The sequence below is a fragment of the Pseudorasbora parva genome, chromosome 10, assembly GCF_024679245.1.
Source record: "Pseudorasbora parva isolate DD20220531a chromosome 10, ASM2467924v1, whole genome shotgun sequence".
Taxonomy (NCBI): domain Eukaryota; kingdom Metazoa; phylum Chordata; class Actinopteri; order Cypriniformes; family Gobionidae; genus Pseudorasbora; species Pseudorasbora parva.
The window spans coordinates 10,394,753-10,420,876 of NC_090181.1; the positions used below are offsets into that span (position 1 = coordinate 10,394,753).

General features: G+C 37.7%; 1 protein-coding gene across 2 annotated transcripts in view; it reads left to right on the plus strand.

Moving 5' to 3' along the window:
• Positions 1-24,129, plus strand: part of larp1b (La ribonucleoprotein 1B) — a 41,927-nt gene extending 17,798 nt beyond the window's left edge. The window contains exons 5-18 of one of the 2 annotated variants that reach the window (XM_067455125.1): positions 2,961-3,083; positions 3,376-3,538; positions 7,188-7,332; positions 7,434-7,608; positions 7,727-7,965; positions 8,658-9,020; positions 11,156-11,273; positions 11,549-11,709; positions 13,785-13,891; positions 13,987-14,150; positions 14,271-14,415; positions 18,617-18,726; positions 19,017-19,144; positions 23,320-24,129. In XM_067455125.1, the coding sequence (XP_067311226.1) occupies positions 2,961-3,083; positions 3,376-3,538; positions 7,188-7,332; positions 7,434-7,608; positions 7,727-7,965; positions 8,658-9,020; positions 11,156-11,273; positions 11,549-11,709; positions 13,785-13,891; positions 13,987-14,150; positions 14,271-14,415; positions 18,617-18,726; positions 19,017-19,144; positions 23,320-23,718 (2,540 nt within the window). In that variant the 3' untranslated portion in view covers positions 23,719-24,129. The remainder of the gene's footprint in view (positions 1-2,960; positions 3,084-3,375; positions 3,539-7,187; positions 7,333-7,433; positions 7,609-7,726; positions 7,966-8,657; positions 9,021-11,155; positions 11,274-11,548; positions 11,710-13,784; positions 13,892-13,986; positions 14,151-14,270; positions 14,416-18,616; positions 18,727-19,016; positions 19,145-23,319) is intronic. The other variant, XM_067455124.1, reaches the window with a different exon arrangement.
• The last annotated feature ends 1,995 nt before the right edge of the window (positions 24,130-26,124 follow it).

Sequence of the window (26,124 nt, forward strand, 5' to 3'; positions counted from 1 at the left end):
TGCCATTCCACCACATCCCAAAGCTGCTCTATGGAGCTTTGTGACACAGTGTGTTATCCTGTTGAAATTAACCATCAGAAGATTGGCACACTGTGGTCAGGAATGGACATGGTCAGCAACAATATGTAGAGTTTAAACAATGCTCAATTGGTAATAAAGCGCTCAAAGTGTGCCAAGAAAATATCCCCCACACAAATACACCATACACTAATATATATATATATATATATATACACACACTTTATTGCCAAAAGTTTTGGGACGTCTGCCTTTACATGCACATTAACTTTCATCCCATTCTCAATCCGTTAGGTTTAATATGGAGTTGGCCCACCCTTTGCAGCTTCAACTCTTCTAGGAAGGCTTTCCACAAGGTTTAGGAGTGTGTTTATGGGAATGTTTTTTTACCATTCTTCTAGGAGTGCATTTGTGAGGTTAGGCACTGATGTTGGATGGGAAGGCCTGTCTTGCACAGAGGTGGACAAAGTACACAACTCTATTACTTGAGTAAAAGTAAAAGTACTACTGGTCAAATATTACTCTGTTACAAGTGAAAGTTGTAAAAACAGATTTTTACTCAAGTAAAAGTACAGAAGTATTTATTTTCAAAAGTACTTAAGTATAAAAGTAAATTTCCTTTTTTATGCCAATGCATTATTTATTTTTGTTGTATAAATGCACACTGTCATCATGGTTTAAGCCAGTCAATGATGCTCCATCTGACATACTACCATACGACTAACTAAAAAGCAATTTAAATACTTGTATATAAGTTACAAAGCTGCTGTCACTTTAAGGCTGAATGCACGGATCCAATACACTGATACACATCTGATATTTTCCCAACTTTACTCTTCTCTTTCTCCCAGACGTTTATATTTTACGACATGCACCAAGTGTATGCCAACTAAACTAATCTTGATTATTTTTTAAAAACTGAAACATACTTTCAAAGTATGGCTATGGGTGCACACACTTGTGCCTAAGAACAGTCTTCTTCCATTTAGCTATGAACTGATCAGTGTTCAAAAAGGGTTTGGGAAATGTATATGACTATAAGAGTGATTCCTGATAGACAACTGAAACAACAACAACAAAAAACCTTTTAAAGATGGAAAAAATCGTCCTCCGACTTTCAGAGCTGCAACAGAAACGACTTTCGACCTAGATAGAAATGTAGTGGAGTAAAAAGTATGATATTTGTCTTTCAAATGTAGTGAAGTAAAAGTCATAAGTTTCCAGAAAAAATAATACTCCAGTAAAGTCCAGATACTCAAAAAGTGTATTTAAGTACAGTACTCAAGTAAATGTACTTAGTTACTGTCCACCTCTTGCAGTCTCCGCTCTATGGTATGCTGAAACATTAAGAGTTCCTTTTTAGTGGGACTAAGGGGTCAAATCCAACACCTGAAAAACAACCCCACACCATAATCCCCCCTCCACCAAACTTTATATTTGGCACAATGCAGTCAGGCAAGTATTGTTCTTCTGGAAACCACCAAGCCTAGACTTGCCAGACAGTGAAGTGTGATTCATAATTTCAGAGAACATGTCTCCACTGCTCTAGAGTCCAGTGGCGGCGTGCTTTACTCCACGGCATCCGACGCTTTGCAGTGCACTTAGTGATGCACTTTGGCTTTAGCTGCTCGGCCATGGAAACCCATTCCATCAAGCTCTCTATGCACTGATCTGACGGCCACACAAAGTTTGAAGGTTTGTAGCTGTGGACTTTGCAGAAAGTTGGTGACTTCTGCACATTGTGCGCCTCAGCATGCACTGACCTGCTCTGATTTTATGTTGCTGAGTTGCTGTTGTTCCCAATTACTTCCTCCTATAATACTCATATAATACCACTATCAGTTGACCATGGAATTTTAGTAATGAGGAACTTTCTCGAATGGACTTATTGCACAGGTGACAACCTATCGCGGTACCACTCTTGAATTCACTGAGCTCCTGAAACTGACCCATTCTTTCACAAATGTGTGTAGAAGTGTTTGCATGGCTAGTGATTGATTTTATACACATTAAGCAATGGAAGTGATTGGAACACATTAATTCAATGATTTGGAGGGGTGCCAATACTTTTGGCGCACACACGCACACTGGCTACTTTATTAGGTACACTTGTTCAACTGAACTTTAAAGCAAATATCTATTCAGTGAAAGCATAAAAAAAAGCAAAAATACATTTCTCTTTCTAAGTCAGTAATCAAAAAAGTAAATGTCATTCACTTGTACAGTCATTTAGATGCTCTTGCTTTTATTGACTCTCAAGATAGAAAACATGATCATCAGGTTTTACCTAAACTTGCTGAGTTCGTGCAGCTCAAGGGCTGCTGTCATTTAAAGCAATTGTGGGACAAACCAAATACAGAGGCCTTGTACATACACACAAACAGGTTTTTGTTTGAAAACTCATCTTTTTCTCTCTGTTTTGGCCTCTCCAAAACGCTCTCCAATGTAGATACATTTCAAATATTTTGCGTCTCTCAAAAACCAAGGTATTAAAAAAGTGACGTTGCATGTTTAGTCGTGACGCATACTGTGCACCCATTGATATCTGTATTAATACTGGCATAGCTGTGTCTACTATTATATATATATATATATAGTATATTTCAGCAAAGATGACAAAAAATGAACTCGCAATTGCTGTCCTGTGGCAAAACCTGCCAACTGCATTTTAGACCATACAAGTGTGACTTGGACGCAGTAGTGAGTGGTGGGATATTTTGCTAATATGTGATCGTATTAGAAGAATTGCGTTATATCTTCTCTTTCTGTATCATCTGTTAAACTTGAAAAATCAGTTTTCAAATGTATCTGGTTTAATGTAGCCCGAGACATACGTGTTAATTATTTTTATTTTTTATTCAGGACCTCTGGAAATATTTGACCTTGAATTGCCCTGATAATTTGAGCTCTTATTTTGTCTTTTTCTTTCACGTGTCCCTCAGGCTGGAGAAGAGAAAGAGATTTCTTTGATGACACAGCAAGCGTTCGCAGTGAGGGCAGCAATGTCCGTGGAGGCTTGAGGGGCAGGGGCAAAGGTCGCGGCCGGGGCAGAGGTCGTGGACGAGGTAACAATAAACACCCCTAAAAAACCCAAATAGTTTCTCACAGTCTAGCTGTCAGCTATCAGCTTTATATTTAGAAATTATAGATGTCATGTAAAATGTGGAGCGGGATGTAATTTTAAGCTAACCTGGTTGGAATGCACACTCAAAGCTAAATGCAGCCACAGTCTTCTTTTCTGGTGTATATGGCACAACAATCGCAATCATGATGCTTTTTGTGTCACATTTGCACAACATCACAGTAGGTTTCACTAACAAAATCAATAATATATGCATCTTATTTGTTTCTTTCCAGGTCGCTATGATTACTCCCACAGTTACCGGGACTCTTACCTGGATAGGTCCACGGTTCCAGCTGAGTTTGGCACTAACATGATCTATTATTATGACGACGGTAATCGTGTGCAGATGTATACGATTGAGGAGAATTTGCTTAAAGAATATATCAAACGCCAAATGTAAGTTCCATATCTTCTCAATGCTTTTAAACAAAATACTATTTGCACATTATTTGCTTGTCCAGCTCTCCTGCTGTCAGTATGCATCACGGTTTATTTTTTTATTAGTCATATTTTGACACATTAGAGAATTGATTTCATACAAGGTTTATCTTTAGTAAAATAAGCCAAACAGTGTGGCCATGGTTGTATTATAATATGGTCAGTGTCTTTTGAAAGTGTTTAATGCATTACCACCAGCAGGGGGAGCAGCTGCAGCATCAGGTCGTCCTGGCACTGCCTGTCTGTATGTGTCCTTAATTTAGCTCCTCTGCCTTATGGACGATGGGGAAAGGGTCAGATGATCTGGGTCAGAAAGATTAGGGCAGAGGACACTGGGGGCATTGTGTGTGTGGGTGCGTTTCTTAGTCGGAAATTACTAAAAAAATGACTTGCTTTTCATGTGGAAATGAAAAAACATGCTAAACATGTTTCACCTTTACTGCCCAGCATGTGCTAATTGTTTGTGTGCGTGCGTTCTTGCCCGTGTAATCTTATTCACAGTATTCAGCCAAGCTTACTTCACTCAACACTGAACGTAACGAGCTGAGTCCACAGGGAGCGAACACACACACACACACACACACACACACACACACACACACACACACAAACATATGTGGTTGATGCCTGACTGTTTAACACTGATCTGATTGAAGATCACATAACAATATTTTCAATAACATCGAAGATCGGTGCTTACTAAAGAAAAACTGCTCATTATTCAATAAAAGAACTGCAGTCTTTTTTTGGAAAGAAATGGGAAGCACTTTGTTTGTGGGAAAAGTAGAGGGTGAAAAGAGCGAGAGAAAGAAATGCATGCAATATATGCTGCATTGTTCCGAATGTAAGAAAATGAGTACAATTGTGTGCATAATGCGTACAGTCCATCACTGAAATTCAAGCCCTCTAACAACAAAAATATTAATCTGCAGCAAATGAAACAAGTGTGGGGAGGTGGGTTTGTTTCATATATATCACAATAATATCTATCATATCTATAGTCTATGTTGTGAAAGACTGATTATAAATAGGCTTATAGTGCTTTTTTTTTTTTAAGTACAGCATGTGCTTTGTGTCAAAAATAGGCTCAGAGCCTAATTTTACATTACTTTGGCTCAATGCTTAGCATGTACATTACATGGGTCAAGTGGGCAAAAAAGTTTTTTTTTTTCCTTCTTGTTTTTTATTCTCCTCCAATGTGGTACAGATTGGAGATATCCCATGAAGGTCTAAAGCACATGGATTACTAATTTTTTATCACTTTCAGGCCTTGTTCATATGAGAAAATAAATCTGATACGAATCGGATGCGTGCTTCTGCCATGTAAGCCATTGAAAGCCATTGTACGTCATTGTACGTCATTAAAAAAGTGACTGTGATGAAAGACATGATTTCGAAGAATAACGTGAATATTTTCTCTCCTCTTTTTTTTCTCAGCCTTAAAATACCAATATTTTGCTGACCTTTAAAGATGGTACAGAAAGCTTGTATTATCAATGTGTATGCACCCATTGCAAATTGCACCATTTTTACTTCCTTTTCCGCCTAAGCTTTTCTAGGTCAATATGCCTACTTTGAGTTGTTTTGCCAAGTGTAAAGTGTAAATGCAGAAATTGGGTGTGGGTCACTTTTAAAAGGAGGTGTAAGCGGGTCGTCAAAAAACTTTGATATAATCAACTAATCGGAATTGAGCATCCAGATTTGCAGCCTTAAAGTGTGGTATTTATCCACCCATTATCTTTTTATTTTTAATATGTAAAGGGGATATAAATATAAAAGCATAAAGTGTCTCCATTTGGCACTTTCTAAATTCCTTGTACTGAAAAACGAAGTTCCTTGTTGCCCCAAGCCAGTTTTTCTTCACACCTAAGCATATCAGCAGGTGAAACTTGCACAACACTTCAGCTGAAACTCCCCAGATTCATGTTTATTGGGCGTCTCATCCTCGCCTGACTAAAGCTGCTGGAATGTGAGGAGTGTTCTGGGTGGAGGCCGCACCGTTTCTCCCAGAGCACTTCTGCTGCGTACAGGGGAGGTTTTAACAATGTACGCAAAGAGGTGTTTAATGGGCATGGGAGGCTTTATCATCCTCAGTCACGTCTCTGAAAATCCACCGTCAGGTGCTGCATCAGGGTGTTTTTTTTTTTTTAGGAACTTGCATGTGTTAGTAGAAATTGTATAATTTTTTTCTCCAAACCGCTTCTCTACAGAGGCGCTAAATTATTTGTGTATAATATTTAAATGCAAAATTCAGCAGTGATATTAGAGGTCTTAGAGGTCTGCAGTTTGGTCTCGCTACACCTGGTCTCACTGGAGTCCAGCCAGAGGCTCTGTGCCGTCTGTTCCACACCTTAAACAATACACAAAACCCAGAGGACAGAGATGCTCAAAGGGTGCTCATCCGTGAATGCATATGTTACTGGAAAAGAGATGGATGATAACTAAAGGGATGTGAGACTCCTGTCTTTTATTCCCATGACATCCATTCAGTTCTCTCTTTGCACATTAACCATTAGTGGAAGCGCAATGGCCCGCAGCAGTTACAGAACAAGACTATGATGCCCAATAGTAAATTCACACAAAGCTGTTCTTGGAGACTTGTACCGCATATCCAAGAAGATGTATTTTGCATTATATTGAATCAGACTGAAAGCGCTTATATTATTGCTATATATTTTATATTATTGTAAGAATATTCTATATTGCATATAATTTTTTTATTTATTGTTTTATTTTTATTATGATTATTTTAATTTGTACTTCTCTGAGGTCTGAGTTGTTGTTTTTTTCACAATACTTCTCTGAGATTGCCATGAAAATAGGCTTTATATGGCATTAAATAATAAATAAATAAAAATGTCATATTTTGCAAGCTTTTGTTTAGTCTTACAAATACTATCTGGTTTAATAGTCTGAGATTGTTTGGAAAGTCTGAGATTTTCTTTCAGTTTAGCCTTTTAGAGTTTTGAAAAATAAAACAACCACGTTATGGCAAATCATTTAAAATATTCTATTCATGCAGCCAGATTCATGCGGCATGTCATTGAATTAAGAGTGATGCATCAAATATTAAGACCTTCTGAAACATTAATGTTTCAATTCAACCTCTCAGTTGATTTCTTATGGTGATAATATAATTTGTAATACTTTTTTTATTAAATGCCTCAATCTAGTGATCAGATTTTTGTGTTTTTTTTTGTTTGTTTTATTCACATTAAAGGATAATTGCTATAAAAGAATAAACATTTCACTGCCATTATACCAGATGCTATATAATATAGTATATACTATATTATATAACATCGGGTGTAATGGCAGTGAAATGTTTATTGCTATATATATGCTTTAAAAACTATTACGTGTGTGTGAATGAGGAAATGTGTAAGGTTTTTATTTTTATTTATGTATATTTGTATTAAATCCATGGCTTTAATTATGTGATGTGTAATGATATCTAAGTTTTTATATAATTATATCCTATTTGCACACAGATGTGGCGTGCGCTAAGTATTTAAATACACTGTAATTAGACGCAGCTGATGTGAAACTGTACGGTTTAATTATTATTTTGGAGTTTTTACAGATGGCTGTTTTTGTTTGTTTTTAGTGAATACTACTTCAGTCTCCCAAACCTGGAGCGTGACTTCTTCCTGCGGAGAAAAATGGATTCAAAAGGCTTTCTGCCCATCTCGCTGATCGCTGGTTTCCACAGAGTCCAGGCCCTCACCACCGATATCAACCTCATTAAAGAGGTGACTCTGACCCTTCACCTCTGACCTACCTCTTTTTCAAGACACACACTTCAGAGATTATCATTAGTCTGTGTTATATCTTATTTTATTTGACTGTGCAGGCGGTAAAGAACAGTGATGTCGTGGAGCTGGTTGATGAGAAGATCCGTAGGAAGGAAGAGCCGGAGCATTGGCCCATCCCGGGTCCCCCTCTAGACTCCCCGCGCACAGACTTCTCCCAGCTTATTCACTGTCCCGAGTTCGTCCCAGGACAGACGTTCACCTCCCTCAGCACAGGTTCATATGTGTTCTACTGTTTTAGCCTTTTTATTGAACTTTTTATTTTGCATTGGTAAATTAATCTATTACTGTCTATCTCTCTCTACCTCTCTCTCTACCTCTCTACGTGTCACAGTATCATCCTCCCCAGTCAGTCAGCACATGGATGAACCCACTCTGGTAAATGGCCAAACTGGTGATGACACAGACACAGCCAAACCTCAGTCCAAAGAATCCTTTCCTTCCGACTCAAAAAGAAGCTCTAGTGACGATGGGGATACCCCAAAAGAGCGGTCCAGCAGTCTCGTTGACCCAGACGCCCAGCCGTGGATACAGGTGGAAAAACGACACCGAAATGCATCTGGAAAAAATAAGGTACTTCCAGAGTCTAGTGATGAATGTGAAAGTGTTTTGCAGAGATGCCCTGAATTCTGACCAATACCCTTAAAGGCACAGTATGTAAGGTTTTTGGATTAAAATACCCATAAACCACTAGAACAATGTTATATATTTAGTTTACTTGTGTACTTGCATTATACCAAATGTTTCCAGGCAAATAACAATAAGAAATAAGCCATTTTATTTAGGACACGAACCGTGTCAATGGGTCGCCTATCAATGACATCAAAATCGTGTTACCCTTGATTTGACTGCAGTGAGCAACAAGTGTGTGTGCGTGCGTGCGTGCGTATATATGTAAATCTTCATGTTCTGTTATAGTTCATGATTCTAATTCATGATTCTGCTAGAGGATTTCTAGCACTGTTTGCTCACACACTTCTTTCCTTTTCCTCCTCCATATTTCTTCATCCATACTTTCCTCTCTCCATCCATTGTTCCATCTCCTGTCCTGTGGGTGTGCAGACCTCAGTAACTCCTCTTCCTCCTAGCTCTCCTCCTTCTCCTCCTCCTCCTTCTCCTCCTCTTCCTTCTCCTCCTCCTTCTCCTCCTCCTCCCCTTCTTGAGTCGTTCCCATCTGCAGTTGAGTATTTGTCCTGCTGTTTTCTTTGCATACTTTTTTTCATATTTATTAAAAGGAAATAAGAAACGTTTTGTGTTTGCTTTAGGAGAGCACAGAGTTGGTTCAGTCTAGCCCAAAGCAGCCACCTGAAGCAGACCAGGAGGAACTGGACTTCCTGTTTGATGAAGAAATGGAACGGCTTGCAGCGCCTCGGAAGAACACCTTTACTGATTGGTCAGATGACGATTCCGATGATGAACTCGATGACCGAGATGTTAACAAGATCCTGATCGTTACTCAGACCCCACCTCACCTGCGGAAACACCCTGGGGGCGATCGGACGGGGAACCATGTGTCACGTGCCAAAATTACAGCTGACCTCGCCAAAGCCATTAATGATGGACTGTTCTACTATGAACAGGATCTTTGGACTGAGGAAGACGGACTGCAAGAGTGTGCCAATGCCAAGGTGAGAGTGATTGTGCTTTGTGAATTATTCTTTTAATGTAATAAATAAATTAAAGTTTACATGCATCTACTTTCTTGAACTGCTTGACAGAAATTTCTTTTTGAGCTGAAGTCTCCTTTTTAATGACACAATTGATTTGAACTTATGTTGAAAAGCTTTATTAAGTGATATATAATAGTGATGTGTGTTCAACATCTTGTAATCATGTTTTCCCACATCGCTCCCTAAAATGCACTTCCGCTCAAAAGTTGATGCTTGTAAGATTTTAAAAGAATGTTATTTAATGTCTCTTATGCTGACTAACGCTGCTTTTATTTGATTAAAAACACAGTAAAAACTGTGAAATATTACACTTCATAATAATATCTTTTAAAGTGTAATTTATTTCTGTGACGCGAAGCTGTATTTTCAGCATCAGTACTCCACTCTTCAGATCACATGGTCCATCAGGAATCATAATAGGATGATTTGAGGCTCAAGAAACATGGCAATGGATTTGTTAATGGATAGAGAGTTCAAAAGAACAGCCTTTATGTGAATTATAATTGTTTTTGTAACAATATTAACGTCTTTACTGTCACATTTGATCAATTTAGTGTGTCCTGGCTGAATAAAAGTAATTTCTTAAATTGTACTGATGAACAGTAGCATAAACACATCCTGGCTGAATAAAAGTAATTTCTTAAATTGTACTAATGAACAGTAGTATAAACACAGAAATTTCCTTTAAATAAAAGTGTGTAAGAGTAGCTCAGAAGATTGCTAAGTGTGGTGTTAGTTCAGCAGCTGTTGGCTTCAGATAAATGACCATACTCAGCAGTAACATGGGAATTTTCCCACTGCAAGTGTTTGATTTGCTTTGTGGTTACCAAAAATATGCTGAAATATTTGTTTAAGATCAAAAATTGTCTTTACTGACTATTTTCTCAAACAACCTGCGCCCTCTTTCTATATTATTATAATAATACGCTAATATCAATACTATCATGTTATGATTCACTTTTTATATTACACTATCTGGATAACATTTTGTTTGGTTAATCAGATTCTAAAAAATGTTTGATAAAATATGTGTACGTTCAATTAAAGGACGGGATCTAGTCTTGATTGGCTCCTCCTGGACTAAAAACTAACTATGACTAACAATAACTGAATCTGAGCCGTTTGTAAACTCTAAAAATATGTGTCTGTTCAATTTCAATTGTGTGAATATGACAAAGAGTGTGTTTAAACTGTGCAGTGGTATCGGGGTTACCTAATTGTTCCTGCTCATGGGATGTGTAACACCTGTGTTAACTGTGCCAAGGTCTCTGTGGGCTGGAGTTGATAGGACGACACCTGATAAACAGCTGCACAAAACGACAAATAAGCACACGTGGTTTGCTTCAAATGAGTTAAAAGTTTGTCACTCTGCAATGAAAGGAAATTATTTTTGCATTATTTTCTGTGCATCGTTATGATAAGTGCATTCATACAAATTATTTTGCACATTAAAGTAAAGTTTAAGAACTAATATCAGTCATCTGTACCAAAAAAAAAGTCTAGACATTCATCTCGCTGTTAATGCAAGTTACATTCTTGGAAAGCGTCTGACTTGACTATATTATGCCTGACTTAATGCCACTGATGGACTAAAAGCTTGACTTTCAACGGCCAAATGGATTGAAGTCTTTATGATGGACAATAAAGTTGTCATTTCTGAGCTGCTGCGAGTAATAACCGCTGATAAACCTGATCAAGTGCACTGCCTGCCGTCAGATATAGAGCGGTTATATGATATATTGTTCATACAGGCAGAAACAGGAAGCCCATCAGGGCACTTTGTCTTCCTCCACTTCCATTTGTCTTTAAATGAAGAGTGTAATGCTCCACTTGTAGTTTTTATGCTTGTGGCCTTCTTGTAGTAGTAATAATAGTACATTTATATAGCACTTTTCTCAAAAGCGCTTTACATGGAAGGGGGAAATCTCCTCAGCCACCACCAATGTGCAGCATCCACCTGGATGAGGCCACGGCAGCCATATTGCTCAGAATGTCCATCGCACACCAGCTTATGGTGGAGTGATGAAGCCAATCAGTATATACGTAATGTTCTTGCTCTGTGTATAATGTGTCAATTTGGTTCACATTTTTAGGATATGGAGAACTTTAAAAAACTCAACATGATCAGCCAAGATGAGTTTGAAACTCTGGCCCCTAAACTTCCCATTGACCCCAACCAGGAGATCCCACCCCCTCCACCGTGTCAAACAGGTGATTGCAGACTTCATGTGTCTATGAGATAACTATGGAATCTGTCTGTCTTTTGGCCTTTGGTTTTATTAATTAAAACATATTTAAATAAATACAAATTATTTAAATTACTTAATTGTTTATTTCATTCAATGTATTTTGTTTTTTAAATCTCTGTGTTTATGATGAAAGCTAGATTTTATATATAAGAAATTAGTTCATTTTAAATTCCAAGTGTTTTATTTCCAAGTTGTAAAATATATATATATGTATATATTTTGGTTCTCTTTCTGTAGATGATTCTACCATGGCTCATTCTCTCCCCACGGATGTCCCAGAATCCCCCAGTGTGCCCCATACCCCACGCACACCACGCACCCCTGGAAGACAAGATCCCACCAAAACCCCACGCTTCTACCCTGTCATCAAAGAAGATAGTGGCAACCTTGACGAAAAAGTATGTTTTCGTATGTATATTTGAGGAGCTCTTTTCCAACACGCTTTAAATCCATTTTAATAGTTTTCATGAAAATGTAATTCTTTTACCTACACCCATCCATTTTGTTAATATTCATATTGTTATTTATCCTGTAAAAATGGTCTATTGGCTCAGTCTGAACATGTTAAACAATGATTGTTAAAGGGGGGGTGAAATGCTGTTTCATGCATACTGAGCTTTTTACACTGTTAAAGACTTGGATTCCCATCCTAAACATAGTCAAAGTTTCAAAAACTAATGTTGGACGTTTGATAGTATTTCTGTATTTCTGTGTCAAAAATACTCCTTCCAGTTTCTCAAAAGTTTCGGAGAGTTTTTTTCGAGTATGGGTCTACTTGACGTTAATAGAACGGAAGGTCCTTGTATGGGCCGTACGGTCTCTTCTCCCGGTAGGGTGCGCGTGCGCGTCACTAGAGCGAGAGAGGAAATGCACGCCCGTAAACAGTCTCTCAGCTGCAGATCCAGTCGTCCGTGAACACTTATGTCGCGCGCCGCGCTCCACTTTATTCCTATGGGTGACATCAAGCGACTTCAACGCTTCAGCACAGCATTCCGGGAAGGCAGCGCTGCATTTGAACCGATTTAAACGCAGAAATGACGGGAAGCTTCACAACATAGTTTCAGTCGCGTCTCAAAGTGGATTTACACGCCACTGCTGTCACAGGACTTCACCAAATCATACCAAAGAAGTGTGTTTTTGACGGAGCAGTCCCAGCGATAAAGGTCTGGTCCTGCTTTGGAAGCAGCCGGTGAGTAAAACTGCTTCAAATGTCTATGCTGTTGGCTACCGTCGCATGAGTAAACATTAGTAAACGACACGATCGCGTGCTTCGTCATTCAAATGCGCATTTAGTCGCATACAATAGTCCATAAACCGAATCATGTCCTCATAAACTGCGAGTAAACACACACAAATGTTGACAGGCCACTAAATACAGTACATACCATAGAGACGGACGTCCTGATGTTGCTGTTTCTTCTGTTCAATTTATTTCTGCCTCAGATTTGATTCTGGATCATATCTGTATTAGCTGAGATAGCCATGAGTTTCTCCACGCTTGAGGACGTCACCGCTTTGTGCGCACTCGTCATTCTTTAGCCCACTCGATACGCCTCCAGCCGCTCGTTTTTTTCCGGAAAGACTCGGTACAGCCTATATTTCTTTTATAAATATAATAAAACTAAAGTCTTTTCGGAGATATGAAGGATGCAATACTACTCTATAGGTACTCGAGATTGACTGAAACTGAGTGTTTCACCCCCCCTTTAAATGAAACAACAATATTGTTGATCATAAAATCAATGTTTTTTTTTCTTTCTTCAAAAAGCTACAAATCCATCCTTTTTATATGTAGTTGGTTTATGTATTTTAAAAAAACAAAACCGACAACAAGCAACACACATGCAGCATATGACATCAGGGGTCAAGACGATTGCTGGTTACGATCGCGTTCTGCGGGGTGTGGGAATGGGATGGTGTCGTAGATTGCCGGTAAGACTCGCGTCCCGGTGGGGGGGGGGGGGAGTGGGGTGTCGTAGATTGCCGGTAAGACTTGCGTCCCGGTGGGGGGGAGTGGAGTGTCGTAGATTGCTGGTAAGACTTGCGTCCCGGTGGGGGGGGAGTGGGGTGTTGTAGATTGCCGGTAAGACTTGTGTTCCGGACGGGATTCTGTTCCGGCCGGGATTACGTTCGTGGGGCCACCGCAGCGCTATCAAAAAGGCACTGTCACTTTCAAAGGGGCAGGGGCTCAAGACGAGATGAAAGGATATATCGCATTTAGGCTAAAAATGGCTTATAGCGGTTTGGAAAGAACTGCATCTTGCAGTACATTTAAACAAGGAAATATAGCGATTTGGCACCAGAAATTAATGGAGCAGAGAATAGGTTCAGCACACAGCAAAATGGCATGACAAGCTCTTTTTTTTTTTTTTTTTTTTTTTTTTTTTGTGGCATTTATTACGTTTTGGAAAAGAGCTCTTCATTTGCATGTATCCCTTCTGCATAATTTAATTGTATTTTCTCATCCTTTTAGACTCCCAGAAAGAGGAAAACCCGTCACAGTTCTAACCCTCCACTGGAGTGCCATGTAGGCTGGGTAATGGACTCACGAGAACACAGACCTCGCACTTCCTCCATCAGGTTTGTGGCTTTTTTTATTTCATGACCGCAGCACTGAGATGAATGTTGGCTCAACAGTTTCTCTTTCTCCTTTTACCCCCTCGTCCTCTGTACAGTAGCTCTAATGCGTCTCCGTCAGAAGGAGCCCCGGCGCTGTCGGGCAGTTACGGCTGCACCCCACAGTCCCTGCCCAAGTTCTGGCATCCATCCCATGAGCTTTTGAAAGAAAATGGCTTCACCCAGCAAGTTTACCACAAATACCGCCGGCGCTGTCTCAATGGTGCAATGATTATTTTGTTTTTAAACCACAGAATTTATATATATAATATACACAAACATACATACACACACCTGCTTTACATGAATTTCTAATGTTTGTGTACTTTTTTTCCCCTGTCAGAGAGGAAGCGATTAGGTGTGGGTCAGTCTCAGGAGATGAACACCCTCTTCAGATTCTGGTCCTTCTTCCTCAGAGACAACTTCAACAGAAAGATGTACGAGGAGTTCAAGCAGTTTGCCTTGGAGGACGCCAAGGAGAATTACAGGTGAGTTTCTTGGTCCTGATTTCTGTTTTATCTGCGGATCTTGTCTGGAGAAGCTAGCGACCTTTTGAGAATTCAGAGGCTTAACCAGGCAGTGAGTCAACCAGCGTCATTTGACCCCTTTTCAAGCATCTCCTAGTTTAGCAAGGGGAAGCATAAATGACATCCCCAAAATAAAAAAGGTTTCTGCTCAAGAGTCCTTCTGACTATACTCAACCAATGGTATTAGCCACTGGTATTATGGATGCAGTGGCGGAGCCAGAAGGGTGTCCATGGTGGCACTGGACACCCCTGACATCTGACTGGCCACCCCAAAATTTAGATCGCTACTTCCATTTCACCTTCTATTATAAGAAGCATTTATTTTGATGTGCAGCAGAGCAGCACATATTAAGAAAATATTAAAGGGTTATTTCACCCAAAAATGAAATTGATGTCATTAATGACTCACCCTAATGTCGTTCCACACCCGTAAGACCTCCGTTCATCTTCAGACACAGTTTAAGATATTTTATATTTAGTCCGAGAGCGTATCTAAGTGCAAGCACACTATACTGTCCATGTCCAGAAAGGGAATAAAAACATCATCAAAGTAGTCCATATGTGACATCAGTTAGTTCATTAGAATCTCTTGAAGCATCGAAAATACATTTTGGTCCAAAAATAACAAAAACTACGACTTTATTCAGCATTGTCTTCTCTTCATTGTTTGTGTTCAATCCTCAGATAAAGATTCAAACGGTTGTGAATCAGTGAATCGATCAAAGATTCGGATCGCGTGTCAAACTGTTAAAATCACGTGATTGATTGATCACTGATTCACAACCGTTTGAATCTTTATTTGAGGAACAAATGAAAAGAAGACAATGCTGAATAAAGTCGTAGTTTTTGTTATTTTTGGACCAAAATGTATTTTCGATGTTTCAAGAGATTCTAATGAACTAACTGATGTCACATATGGACTACTTTGATGATGTTTTTATTCCCTTTCTGGACATGGACAATAAAGTGTGCTTACACTTAGATACGCTCTCGGACTAAATATAAAATATCTTAAACTGTGTTCTGAAGATGAACGGAGGTCTTACGGGTGTGGAACGACATTAGGGTGAGTCATTAATGATATCAATTTCATTTTTGGGTGAACTAACCCTTTAACGTAGTTGGCAAACAGCCGATTAAGAATAAAAGGGCTCGTGCATAAATGCAGAGTTGTTCAAAATCCTGCCTCGCCATTCACATTGTTTTCCATTAAACGACACAATTTGTCTCAAGACGTTGTTAATGTATAATGACTTCACCCTTAGCAGGAAGAGTGTGTATTTTTCAGTATGTTTCTTTCTGTGTAAAGTCTGTGCTTATGGAAAGATATAGGCTGATATAGAGTGCCCTATCTGTGTCTGTTGATGCAGTTCTTACAGCAAAACATATCAACACCAATTCTTTCATTCTTGGAGTGAACTTTTTTGCTTGGTGATTAGATTCACTGTTTCACATTGCCGGCTTGAACATGTGAATGTGATTCGTCCGGTGTGGCATATGGCGGTTTATCCATAGCGTGCGCACCGAGAGCACGCCTCGTGCTTGAACGGACAAATACACATAAAGGTATTCCAAAAATAGCGAGTAAAATAGTTAACAGTCGGCTGTGTCTTAACGGAATGAAAACAGTTGACCAATGAAATTGGATACATAACAGTATTGAATTCAAAATTGAGCATTTGGTCTTAAACAGACATCAGCCTAAAGCCTCCTGCCGTCTGTCATTAAAGTTCATCAAAGAACAAAAGAAAAATCACCCACTGATCTTGACTCAATATCTTTTGTAGATAGTTTTAACATGCATTAATCTATATTTAATTTATACAGTGATTAGGGAAAGGTATTTTACGTTTGATTATTCAAATTCTGTACATGAATCAGTCTACTGTAAGACCTGAAATTTCAAGCACTTCTTAGCACTTCTTTATTGCTGACTGTTCACTTGTATTCAGTAATGTTTTTATTACAATTAGTTTTTTAGTTTAAAAATGTGGTTGCTTATTTATTATAATACAATGTTACATGGGTCAAAACGATGTAAATAAATAAGTATTACACATAATGTTCTTTCATAGTCTATGGAAGAATTCTCCAGTTGTTTGGAGTTGTATCGCTGAATAAGCTATAGAAGAAAACAAAATGGCTAATGTCTTTTCTTAAAAATAATAATTAAATACACATATACATACTCTCATACACAAACATACACAAAATAGCTGAACATTAGTCTGAATATTAGTTGTGTGCAAAATGTTTGAACTATACTATGCAGTTCTTTTGTCATCCAGCATCACAGTCTTCCCCCTCCAGTATGGAATTAAAGCTGTATTTTTCATTACATAAATGCAGCCTTGGTGAGCAGAAGATACTAAACATTAAAAGCTGCATTATTCATATGATTGTCAATAAATTCACTTTATTGTCAATAAATAGCCTACATTGAGATGACTTGAAAAACACACATAAAGCATATATTGTCGCAATCGTCTGATTGTCGTCGTCACATTTCATCTCTCATAACGATTGTTTATCTTCAGCTGCAGCTCCGGCGTGACAGTATTACTTCTACGAATCCCCTTTTGGACTTTCTGTGAGAGCGCCCTCCTCATATTAAGATTCGAAAAAAATTACAGGTCATGCATAGATTATTTTTTGTGCCTGAATTTAAATCTTAATGTATTCACATTGGTTTCTATGTAAATACACTTGCCCGTGACCTCAAGAAGCGCGCTATCAACCGAGAAGGCTGTTTTTAGTGTCCCTGTTAAATTGCCCACCGCCGTGCAGGGTAACGCCGGTTCGAATCCCGCTCGGAGCGGGTCGACTAGGATCGGTGAGACCCAGTAAAAATGCGGGGGACGAAAATACATTTTATTAAAAGTGAGGGGGACACGTCCCCCCCCCGTCCCCCGCGTAATCTACGCCCATGAACAAACCTTATAATAGAATATTATCCAGTTAAATTATTATTATAAAGTACATTTAAAGAATATTTTATATAATTGTAAAATATTGTAGTTATTTTGTACTTATTCATGTACTTATTGTTCTTTTTGTTTTTGTCTAACATTTTTATAAAATGTTTGTTTTCATTATATTGTATTTTATTATGTTCTTAAATGTTTAATATGCATCTGCCATGTAATAGCCGGTGATGATGGTATGGCAATAAACTCAAATATACTACTACTACTACATAATAGAATATTAAAATCATGTACCATCTTAAAGGGAACTTGAAACTTGCAGATTCGCTAACCGTAAAGGCCATCAAGTTTCATGTAAAAACGTGCTATGAAGTATTTAATATTAGCTTTTCACATTAAACAAATTACCAACAAAACATTTATAGCATAACATTAAACCTTAATAAATTGTCTGGGAACCCCAGTAGTGCAGAATAATATTAATTTATAAACTCGTGCATGTTTTTTGTTCACAAAATTACTTGGTTTGAACAGGCTTTAAAGGGAAAGTTCACTGAAAAATGAAAACTTGTCTTTATTTACTCACCCTCATGTTGTTCCAAACCCGTAAGACTTTCAGTCATCTTCAGAACACACATGAGTTGATAAATGTTTATATGAGATTTAAAAGCCTAAATTCTTGATTGTGCCTCTTCTGAACTAAACCACTCAATTCATATGGATTAATTTTACAATATCTTTATGAACTTTTTAAAGCATCAAAGTGGTAGTTACAATAGCATTGTACTACACAGGAATAAAAAGCTCTCATATTTAATCAAAAAGATAAATTCTGAAGATGAATTAAAGACATCGTTAAAATAGTCCATCTGACTCCAGTAGTTCAAGCTTAATGTTATAAAGCAACAAGAATACTTTTTGTGTGCAAAAAACACAAACAAAAATAACGACTTTATTCAACAATTTCTTCTCTTCCATGTCAGTCCCCTACGCTGTCCACGTTATAAATACAGTGCAGTGCTTCCGGGTTCTATGTCAGAACGCCGGCTCGCTATTCACATGAGCACGGCGATGCAGATCAAACTATACCAGCTCTGACTTTCAGCAAGTATACTATTGCAATGTTGTAGACATACCGCTGGTAAAGGATGTATAAGGTTTTTACATGCTACCTGCTGTGCTACCTGGGAAGGCCAACACAAGTTTCCTAATGCGTGTTCAAATGTTTGTCACAGGTACGGACTGGAGTGTCTGTTCCGGTTCTACAGTTATGGACTAGAGCGGCGATTCAGACAGGACATCTTCAAGGACTTCCAGGAGGAGACCATGCAAGACTATGAGAAAGGTCGGTCACTCATAATTTTTGACAAACGAATACAAAAAACATGTGAAGGCAGAAATGTTTATTGTGCCTTTTTTAAACTGCATATCTCCAACCATCAGTGTCTGGTGTTTTGTTGGTGAAATTCACTTACTTAAGACATTGGTGGAAACTACATGACTGCAATGTCTGCATTTCTGTTCACATGTAATGTCAATAACTAAAACTAATTCTGAATGTATTTCTTGATCATTTAGTTCTGTGATCGATTTTTTTTTTTACTCTACATGTTAATGTTTTGGGGGTTTGTGTAGGTCAACTATATGGACTGGAGAAATTCTGGGCTTTCCTGAAATACGCAAAGGTGAAGAATCAGCCCATCGACCCCAAACTACAGGAATACCTCCGCAAATTCAAGAGCATTGATGATTTCAGAGTAGATGTGAGTACAGGCATATGTGAATGGGATCCTTTTTAAAGGAAAATGAGTTTTGGAGTCCAGAATAATATATTATTAGGATTCGTCTAAATGCATTTAATTGCTTTCTAAAAATTCTGTCTTTTAATTCCTCACCCTCATGATGTTCCAAACCCATAAGACCTTCGTTCATCTTCAGAACACAAGTAAAGATGTTTTTGATCAAATCCGAGAGCTCTCTGACCCTACATACAACAACGTCATTACCACTTTCAAGGTGCAGAAAGGTAATAAAGACATTGTTAAAATAGCCCATGTGACTCCAATGGTTTAACCTTAATGTTATGAAGCTACGTGAATACTGTGTGTGCGCAAAAAAAGTAAAACTTTATTCAACAATTTCTTCTTTTCTGTGTCAGTCTCACAGTAGTAAACACAATGTAGCGCTTCTGGGTTCTGCATCAGAACACCGGCTTGCTATTGGCCAGTGTTTGGCCAGCTCCTGTGTCAGCATCACACACATGCGTCCTTGTGCTCACGTGAACAGTGTCGGCCAATAATGAGCCGGTGTTCTGACAGAACCCGGAAGCACTGCACTGTATTTAAAATAAAAACAGAGATGAAATTGTAGAATAAAGTTATTTTTGTTTGCTTTTAGCGCACAAAAAGTATTCTTGTTGTTTCATAGTTGGGCTGGGACAACGCGTCGACGTCATCGATGACGTCGACGCAAAAAATACGTCGACGCAAAATATGCGCGTCGATTCGTCAGACTCAAAATAAAGATGGTGGCGCCGGAGAGTAGTAGCAACCATAGATGTACATAATAAAGTATATTATGTAATTAAGTATAATTTTTATTATGTATATCTATGGTTGCAACACGAGTGGCTCCTCAGACTTTCAGAAGTGCAAGGCTTGCGGGTTGGCCACAGTCTATGGGGTTGGCGCGCGGTGCGCACGGAGCATCACAGGCATGCGCGCACGCGTTTTGTTGTCACGGCTACATAAACAAATTTCTGCACACAGGAAGACAGATGTTTTGGTAATATTTGATGTATTTTAATCACAAAAACAAACGTTTGCATCAAGTGAAAGCATCGGACACATTGGCTACGTTACCTACATAATAAGCTGTTTTAAATTTAAAATGTTCAATGTCTAATCGCGCTGATGTGACCGAGGGTATCCATCCTCTAAGTGAGCAGTTTCATCCCAGGACTATTCCGGTTTTAAACGGAATATTGGCGCCCATAATGCACTCTACATGTAACTGTTTTCACTGTCATGCCGCGGATGCGCGTGGTGTTTCTGTTGCGGGTCAGCCACGGGGCTGCGTGGCGTTTTCTCTGCCTCTGCACACTAGAAGCGTGTCTGACGCGGCGCTGCTGCTGCTATTGATGCGGAGGGAAGCCCTATTCCTAATGTTAAACATAAATAGCCTACTGATACAGCAAAGACAACGTCGGGAGTAGCCACATATCTATGGTATTGACGGCAAAATAGGCTACAGAATATTTCGTTCTGTATTGACAGTTGCAATATTTCAAAATCGATAATTGTCGTTTTTTATTATTACAATTAGGCCTATATCTGCATTTATGTAAACCTACAGACTTTCAAACATGAAAATGTAATTTAATAATATGTATTCGTGTCAAAATGATATATAAACATCTTTTCCTATTCTATTTTGCCTGGAGACGCTCCCAACACGCGTGAAAAATAGGCACTCTTCTATTTCTAGCATGCACGCGTTTTCCGCGCGTCACAGGCAGTGTGCAAACTCCAACCTGTTAACAAGGGAGCCGAAACAAAAACGGACACGCCACACAGCCGAGACGCTCACGCTTGCAGTGTGTCCCTGGATTTGATTAACCAACTTGTTGAGATTTAATCGATGGGCATAGCCTGTAGGCTGAGTTGCATACATAGAAAAATCGTATAATATGTTTCTTTGTTGTAGGTTAATACTTAGTTATTTGTGTGTGTGTGTGTGTGTGTGTGTGTGTGTGTGTGTGTGTGTGTGTGTGTGTGTGTGTGTGTGTGTGTGTGTGTGTGTGTGTGTGTGTAGCCTACTTTATGTTTTCAAAGTTTTATTGAATGCATTGCTCTTGTATAGTCTTACTTTGGAATTTTAAGAGCAATAAACATATATTGCAATGTTAAGGAATTCGTTTTTTCATTCAGATAATTAAATCAACATGTATAAATTGCTATTAGGCAATTAATGGGGAGATAATCGGTAATCGAATCGTAACCGAATCGGACAGGAAAAATTAATCGTTAGATTAATCGATGCATTGAAAAAATAATCGCTAGATTAATCGTTTAAAAAATAATTGTTTATCCCAGCCCTATTTCATAGCATTAAGATTGAACCACTGGAGTCACATGAACTATTGTAACAATGATTTTACTACCTTTCTGAGCCTTGAAAGTGGCAATGATGTTGCTGCCTGTGAGTGGATCAGAGAGCTCTTGGATTTCATAAAAAATATCTTCTTTTGTGTTCCGAAGATGAACGAAGGTCTTACCCAAGGGCGTCGGAACCATTGTGTGTGTGGGACAAGACCCACCCACTTTTTACGACCCATGATGTTGGACACACTAACTTTTATCGTCTCTTATTCAGCACGTCTGTTTACCTACTCTTAACTGAGAAACACTTATTATTAAATACATTTAAGATGCTTTATTTCCACTTTTCAAAATTTTTCTCCATTTTTATTGAAAATAAATGCCTTTCCAATCTGATATGTGATGGGAAAAGGGAGTAGAGCGAGTGTGGCAAAAGGTGGATTTGAACCTCTGATCGATTTGCGTCAAAACTTAATGACATGTGTAGACGTGCCGATTTTCGATAATGCGATTTATCACGGTAATGAATATGCACGATATTGTTATCGTGGGCACTTTAAAATATCGTAAATAATAATTTATTAACAATTTATAATTTTTTTATAATGCATTCAAGAATACTTTGCCCATCAACCGTATAAATGCTCAACACTGCTGTATTCCCAACGTGCGTTTGCACGTGACTGAACGAGTGAAGGAGACGCGCTAATGAAGTGCCGCTCAGTGACAGCAGAGGGCGCTGATGAACTGCAGAATGGAGCGGTTACCCCGGAAACCAGCAAACAAACAAAAAACGCGTTTTTGTAATCTCAATGTTGTTCATCACAGCACCTAATACTTAATACTAAAAGACTTAATAGCCTATTTATTTTCAAACTTAAACATTTGTATGTTTTAATCTGGACTACAACATGCCCTAACAATTAGAAGTGTTCTGATTATTCGTTATTGTTCAGTAAAACTTTGAGACATACGACTTCATTAGTTAACATGTTAATTCATTATTACCAAACTGACAATGAAAAATACTTATAAAGAATTAATCATTCTATGTTAATTTCTTAGTTACTGTTTAATAACATTAAAATCAAAATAACTTTTTTAATGGACCTAAGATAAAACTAACAATGATCAGTATTTCTTAACTAACATTAACAAAAACATTATACTTTCTGTACCAAATGTAGCTATTGTTCAATCTTAGTGAATGCATTAAATAATGAGACCTTATTGTAATTTGTAAGCTTACCTGTTGTTCTTTATAGCCTAATTCTTTTGCACTTTAATCTGTTTGAAAATTGTACTTTTACAGCTCTGAAAAATATCAAGAGACCATATAACATTGATTTCTCAATGAGGGGTCTCTTAATTTTTCTTCCAGAGCTGTATATATTTTTGGTGCATTATTGTATTTAAACATTCAGTTATTTTTGTTCTTACAAAAATAGTTTTTAAAGCTGTTATGCTATGGAAACACTTTTTTTTGCAACTTATTTCAATATCGTGATAATACCGTATATCGTGATAAAACTTCATCAATTAATCGCAACATGAAAAATTGATATCGGCACATGCCTAGACATGTGTCTTACCCCTAGACTATAGCCACGGTAAATAACTCAGTGATTTCTGGCCCAATCAATCGTTTAGTAAATTGCGGTATTTTTGTATTTATTGTAAATGGCATCTAACGTTACTCTAGTAAAATAAAATTCTGTGAGAGGACCCACCCACTTTTTATTTGCTTCCGACGCCCATGCTCTTACGGGTTTGGATAAACTAACCCTTTTAATATAAGTCTATTGCAATCTAAATCTAATGTTATTCCCTGCTCTTAGCCACCAATGGCAGAGGAAGGAGTAAGGAGGAAAGCACACTCGTCCTCCACAGGAGACGAGGTGAAACGTAGGCGACACAACTCTACATCATCATCGAAACAGGCCCCCGTCTCCAAGACCTCTTCAGACAATCAGCCGACCGTTGGAGGGATGGCAAAAACAGCCACGACTGATCAGGCCGCTGCCCCAACGACAACGAAAACTACCAATCAACCATCAGCCAAGGCAGCCTCAGCCAATCAGAAACCAGCACCTCCGACCACCAAGAGCAGTGCAGCTAATGACCCGTCTACAAAAGCCCCACCCAAAGAGAATGTGAAGAAGAATACCTCATCAGATGTTCGCAAAGGAGAGGCGGCAACCAGCAAAAACAAAGAAGCCCAACAGCCAAAGAAATGAGGCCCTTACTACACTATATTCAGAATTTGAGTGATTCTAACTCTAGAGCTGTGAAAGATTTTCAGTGCTCTGGTGCAGGCTTACGTTTTACAGCGTAACCTCGGAAGTGAGCCAGTCAACTGTTAGAGCAAAGACCAACTGTCAGGCCGCTGCATTCACAAACTGAAGAGTAAACCAGAGATGTCTTTGTGTTGTGCAAGACACTTTTTCTGGACAGGTTAAATTTCATAAGATCTGTTTTTCTTGTTTCCACAGTTAGTAGTTTCAGAATCAAGTACGCATGGTGAACTTGTTTTGCTGTAAAGTTTACAGAAGATGCATTCCTACATCGAATGCAGTTTTATCTCTTTTAAAAATGTATTTTACCTTTGCAATTGCCTTACATTTCAAAAGCTATATATATATATATATATATATATATATATATATATATATATAATTTTACAGCTCTGTTAGCATAAATAATGAATAATCTTTCTTTGTTTAAAAGTATTTTTAATTTGTGTCTGTGCATGTCCTGCACAGCACACACATTTAGTTCATTTATTTTAAAAAGTCACAAAAAAGCTCATCAAACAAACAAACAAAAAATCTCTTGAACTGATGTTGACACAAGATAACACACTATATAGCTTTTTGGAAATGTTCTTTTTTTTGTTGCTCTTTTAGCTTGTGTAGGAAATATGACATTGATGGAATACTAAGTTCTTTATGCTTTTATGATTAGCTGAGTGTCTGAGCTGAAATCGGAGAAGTACATAGATATCAGGCCATAGTGGCGAGGGATTGTAAAAAGTGTTAACATCTTCAGGAACTACATGATGTTCCTGCTTTTAAACGAATATTGTGCCGTTCACGTCACGGAGGTGGCGATCTCCCCTTCCTATAGTTTAGGTGCAGAGTAGAGTAAGAGAAAACATCTTTGAACTTTTTGTTAATTTTGACTTAAATTGGAAAACGTCTGTGTACTTGAAGTTTCTAAGAAATGTTATCTTTTTGAGAGGAATTATCCTTCCTTTTAAATTTTGAATCCTATTGGAGTTGAGTTTGAGATAATTTATTGTTTTACTCTCTTTTGAAATCTTAATTGATTATAATCTTTTTTTTATTGATATTACAGAGAGAGTGTAAATGACTGCAAACATGGCGGCCCAGAGAATACTTTTATTTGCATTTTTATTTTGCAGGTTGGATCTTTGCTGAAAACAACAAATCAGTGTTTTTTTCTTGCTTATGATTATTAATCAGACACTGAATTGATGTCCCGATTGTATCATATTTGCTTATGAAAACTGTACATAAAAAAATATTAGTAGTAACTCGAATTTCAATCAATTCATTTTTATTGATTCATTTTATTGTGATATTTTTGTTTGTGTGCGCTTGTGTGTTGGTATGCATGTCGGTTTAATTTTTTCTTTCCTCATAATTGTAAAATGTAAAAAAAACATAAAATATATTAAAATCTGTTTATAAAACCCCAAAATAATATTGTATTTATTGTCAAGTGTGCAGTGTAATGTCATTATATTGGGTTTTACATCAGGTTTCCACACCTTTTAAAACTTTTTTTGGATTACTGGATGTTTTAAAATATATACATTAATAAAAAAATAATCATTTGTTCTCACAAAGACTGATATTTACCCAATATTTTAGAGCTGAGCACAAGCATGTGTTTTTGCTATAGAAATTTGTTTAAAATGTTTCAGGCCTGCAAGCCTCCATAAAATTGCATGGCATTTCCTGGTTTTCTGTGACTGGGAGCACCTCTTAAAAAAAAAAAAAAACACACAACAATGTGCAGAGTGCAATGCAGCTCTTCTTTTGTAAGTGATACATTTAGTATACACAGTAAACAATTACTTTAGATATTCTAAATAACAGACACTTTTAAAGAATATCAATAAGTATCCAGAAACTGGAGTCAAGAGTCAATTTCACTAGTTAGTTACTATTGAGAAGTGTCTATCTAATATATTCATTAAAACTAACCAGTATGTATTTTTGTTACTAGTACTATTTTTCTTTTTAGTAATTCAGTTACACTTTTTTAAAGGTGTCATTGTTAGTGTATTTACATAAGTACTAAGTAATATTAACAACATGTGCTTACTATAGTTTTAGGTTGGTTTGTAATCATGCATATTTTACTGTTATTAATATAGTGAGTGTATGTAACATGTAAAATGGACACTAAAATAATGTTACCAGTAATGCAATTGTATATTTCACTATTTTGCATGTAACTACTGCTCATTATGTTAGTATTTATTATAGTGACTACTATCTATTGAATAATTATTAGTGACTAACTGAAGGCTAATATATACCACTAACTAATTATAAAGTGATTTAGCCTGCCATGTAATATTTCAAACAGTTATCGTTAAATCAGTTTTGTAT